At 47.0% G+C, this 3,798-nt stretch overlaps 1 protein-coding gene across 1 annotated transcript in view; it reads right to left on the bottom strand.

Annotated features, from left to right (window-relative positions):
* The window catches only part of kcnj3b (potassium inwardly rectifying channel subfamily J member 3b), a 12,920-nt gene extending 10,522 nt beyond the window's left edge, over positions 1 to 2,398 (bottom strand). Inside the window, exons 1-2 of the mRNA XM_048268754.1 lie at positions 963 to 2,398; positions 293 to 509 (exon numbers count right to left, since the gene is read on the bottom strand). Of these exons, the coding sequence (XP_048124711.1) occupies positions 293 to 509; positions 963 to 1,640 (895 nt within the window). The 5' untranslated portion in view covers positions 1,641 to 2,398. The remainder of the gene's footprint in view (positions 1 to 292; positions 510 to 962) is intronic.
* Positions 2,399 to 3,798: the final 1,400 nt, after the last annotated feature.

Below are 3,798 nucleotides of genomic sequence, written 5' to 3' on the forward strand. Positions count from 1 at the left end.
ATTGTCCATTTCCCTCGACAAAAAGATCTGCACTGTCACTATATTCCACTTAATCACTGCTGTGAATTCCCTCAGTTCATAACTTCAGGAATCAATTCATTCAAGTAATTATTTCTGAGGACCATTTCATAATATTATTAATTTAAGTGTTAAGGCTTCCAGTCATCTTCAGGACTCCCAGAAGGTTATTGTTCATTTCCCAAGAGGACTATAATGAAGCTTCTTCAGATGAACATATTAGCATTTCCTCATAAGTTCCATATAAAGAAGATATTTCTGAGCCTAGTCTCACCCGTGGTCTCCACAATGCCCTCCAAGATGACTACAATCTCGAACTGCTCTGTCTGCATGGAGCGGAGGGAGAGGTCATAGAAGGGGCTTTTGGAGTCGATCACGTGGCAGATGGTCAGAGGGGAGACGAGGAAGAGCTGATCCGCCCCGGTGCTGAAACCAACGTCCAGCTCCAGCTGATCCAGGGGGAGAAACTCACCCTCGGGTGTCTGCCGAGACTGTGTGTGCATTTGTGTGTGTGTGTGTGTGTGTGTGTGTGTGTGTGTGTGTGTGTGTGTGTGTGTGTGTGTGTGTGTGTGTGTGTGTGTGTGTGTGTGTTTGAGAGAGAGAGAGAAAGAGTGCAAAGGAAGAACACAGGAAAAATATGTTCAATGGACCAGAGCAACACACAACTGCAAAAATCAACCTTTAAGAGGCCACTTCAAATTCTCATAACTTGATCTAATAGTGGTAGGACTGACTTGAGAAAGACTGCCATATTCAAGATGGTATTTACTTTAAGTCAGGCTATTTATTTTGTAACTGTTATTATGGCATAAAGACACTACAAAGGCCCCGAACACATCATAACCTTAGAATGATAGGGACTGGGGAAATTACATTTGGTGACTATTATTGAACGATCACATAACTCAAGATTTTCACAGAGCTGAACGTGTAAGGCTACTCACTTTGAGCAGTTTGCAGCGGATTTGAGCAGACACCATATGGCTATTCCTGAGATTGCCCACCCGGAACATGAGCGTCAGTTTGCCGTCACGCATGGAGATTGCTGCGTGCTCGCTGAACATCAAAGTCTCTGCCCGCTTCTTTGGCTGGGACATCTTTATGAACATGCAGCCAATTAAGAACGCGTCCACAATCGAACCCAAAATTGACTGGAACAGGAAAAGGATAATTCCCTCCGGACATTTATCCGTGATGTACCTGTAGCCATAACCAATGGTGGCTTCTGTCTCAATGAAAAACAAGAAGGCCGAGGGAAAGTTGTAGACGTTGGCAACACAGGGCGTGTATTTGTCATCGTGGGCCCGGTAGAGATCTCCTCGAATGAAGGCGATGACCCACCACATAGAGGCCATGAATAGCCACGCTACCGTGTAGGTGAGGATGAAGATGAAGAGGTTCCAGCGCCATTTGAGGTCCACCAGGGTAGTGAAGAGATCCGAAAGATACCTGCTGGTCTCGCCGCTCAAGTTCCCATGTTGGACATTGCAGCGGCCGTTTTTGTCCACAAAGCGTTGTCGCTTCTTTTTCTTCTCAGGGGCCGCCTGGTTAAACCCGCCGCCACTGGACGAAGTCGTCACTACTTGATAATCATCCCCAAATTTTTTCCTCAGAGCTGACATAGTATGACCGCTGAAGTACAACTTTATGTCCGAAGAATTTATGAGGGCTTATAAGCAGAGTATACTCTGTACAAGTCGTTACAGTATTTACAGTGTTAAAACCCTCCTTTCTCCCAACTATGTCCTCCAAAACCGAACTTAGATTAAGGGTCAATTTTTTCCTGGCGTAATGCAATGCCGCCCTCCAAACTCCAGGTAACAAAGCTTCTGGGTTACCTCAACTGTGTGCGCAGTACAGAGAGACCCCTGCGCTCTAGGGTCCTCTCCCGCGCTCTCCGGACTCTCTGGCTTGCTTGGGGATAACTGGATGAAATAGTTACGATGCCGCATATCCCAGAATTTCCCCCTACTTACATTCACGTGTGGGAACACTGCTGCTCCTCGTCGTGCTGTCTGATAGTTTCATCCTCCCTTTTTCAGTCACACGGAGTGCGTTGGCGCTGGCAGGTGTGTAGTTCCAAGTCAGTTTTTTCCCACGAAAGCCGTCCGCGAGTACCAAATAAGACAACGCCCATAGATGTCACCAGCTGTCCGACTTAAGTTCCCAAGGTATCCCAGGTGTCCTTTCACAGTAACGGCAATTTTCAGTCACAGCTTTGCGACGGTTTGTAGCCTACCATAGTTCGGCCATAGAGTTCGTCTTCACTGGTAGATTTCCTTGCTATCTCCACGCACAGCTTCTGTGCACTGTACGCGGTTCCTGTTCAAACTCCTTCTCTGGTGGGTCGTTCAGCCGCACTGACGAATATGAACAACTTCAGACTACAGGGGGAGGGAGGTAGGGAGTGAAGAGAGAGCAGCGTGGGTGGTGTTTCCTACGTGTGCGTGATATGTGCTGCATTGTTCTACATCATTTAATTATGTGTATCCTAATGCAATTTTTGACACTGAACACCTCATGGCTGGTTGTGCAACACAACAAACCTGCATGAACTTCATTAAACACCCAGTTCAACAAGTCAATTCTTCAAGCGTGACACAACACACATTTTAAAAGGACAAAACATGAAAACCATCCCCCTGTCATTTTTTGCTCGTTTTTCTCAGCTTTGTGTCGGACAGATTGACAGGTGAGTCATCTGCTGCCCCTGTGTGGCCTGCATCTGTTTGTGTTACACAGAGGAAGCTTTTGATAAATGCTTTGGATGGTGTGTGTGTGTGTGTGTGTGTGTGTGTGTGTGTGTGAAGGTGGGGGTCAGAGAGAGAGAGAGGGAGGGAAAGATGGTGGAGGAAGAGGGGAGCACCTTGGCAATCTGTCACATTTCCCCCTCCTGTGATGAAATCAGGCTGGCTAGGGCTTGTGCCTGATGGAGGAGGAGTGTGGCACCATAATGACGGATGATGCCTGTTTACCTGCAAATTCTCCCTCATATTTTTCTCGTAAACATGCGAGAGCACAACAGGCAGAGGCTTCATTGTTGCAAATGGTCTTTTTCTTGTGGAGGAAAAAAAAAAACAGGGTCAACGTCTTCATGTATTTTTTATCTCTTCGGGAGGGAATCAAGCTGGTTATGGTCAACTGTCTGTGGGACAAAATGGTTTTGAAAATTATTAATGCAGTGTTTCGCAACACTAAGTGCTGCTGTTGCCAGCTCATTGCCCCCAGCTTTGAGGATACTTTAGTAGTGCATTCCCCACTGAAATATGTTGTAACTGTGAGTGAGAGAGAGTGCACTTGTGTGTGTGTGTGTGTGTGTGAGAGAGAGAGTGTGTGATGCTTAGAGCTCCAGCAGATAACAGGTCCATTATTGTGTTATTTCAATCTCCCTCACCTCCCCCTTAATGGGGGTGACTGTGCTGCTCTTCAGGTGATGGCCTTCCCGGTTCCCCTGCCGTTGGTGGCAATGCATGCCAGCACTCCTCCCTTCTCTCCATTACCTCTTATCTTCCCTTTCCCCACTCTCCAGCAGCCTCTCTCTGTTTCTCCTCCACTCTTTCCTTCTGTCTTTCATTCTGTCTCTCTCTCTCACTCACACTCTCTCAGCTCTCATCCCTCCATCACCTTCCTGCCCCTGCCTAATCCGTCACTTTAACGACTCACCCATCCATGCCATGCGTACATGTGGTGTGGATATGTGTGCTCAGATGTAAAAATGTATGTGTGTGTGTGTGGTGTGTGTGTGGTGTGTTAAGTGTGTGAGTGTGTGTTGATGGTGAG

Source organism: Alosa alosa, chromosome 17 (genome assembly GCF_017589495.1).
Source record: "Alosa alosa isolate M-15738 ecotype Scorff River chromosome 17, AALO_Geno_1.1, whole genome shotgun sequence".
In the NCBI taxonomy this organism is placed as follows: Eukaryota; Metazoa; Chordata; class Actinopteri; order Clupeiformes; family Clupeidae; genus Alosa; species Alosa alosa.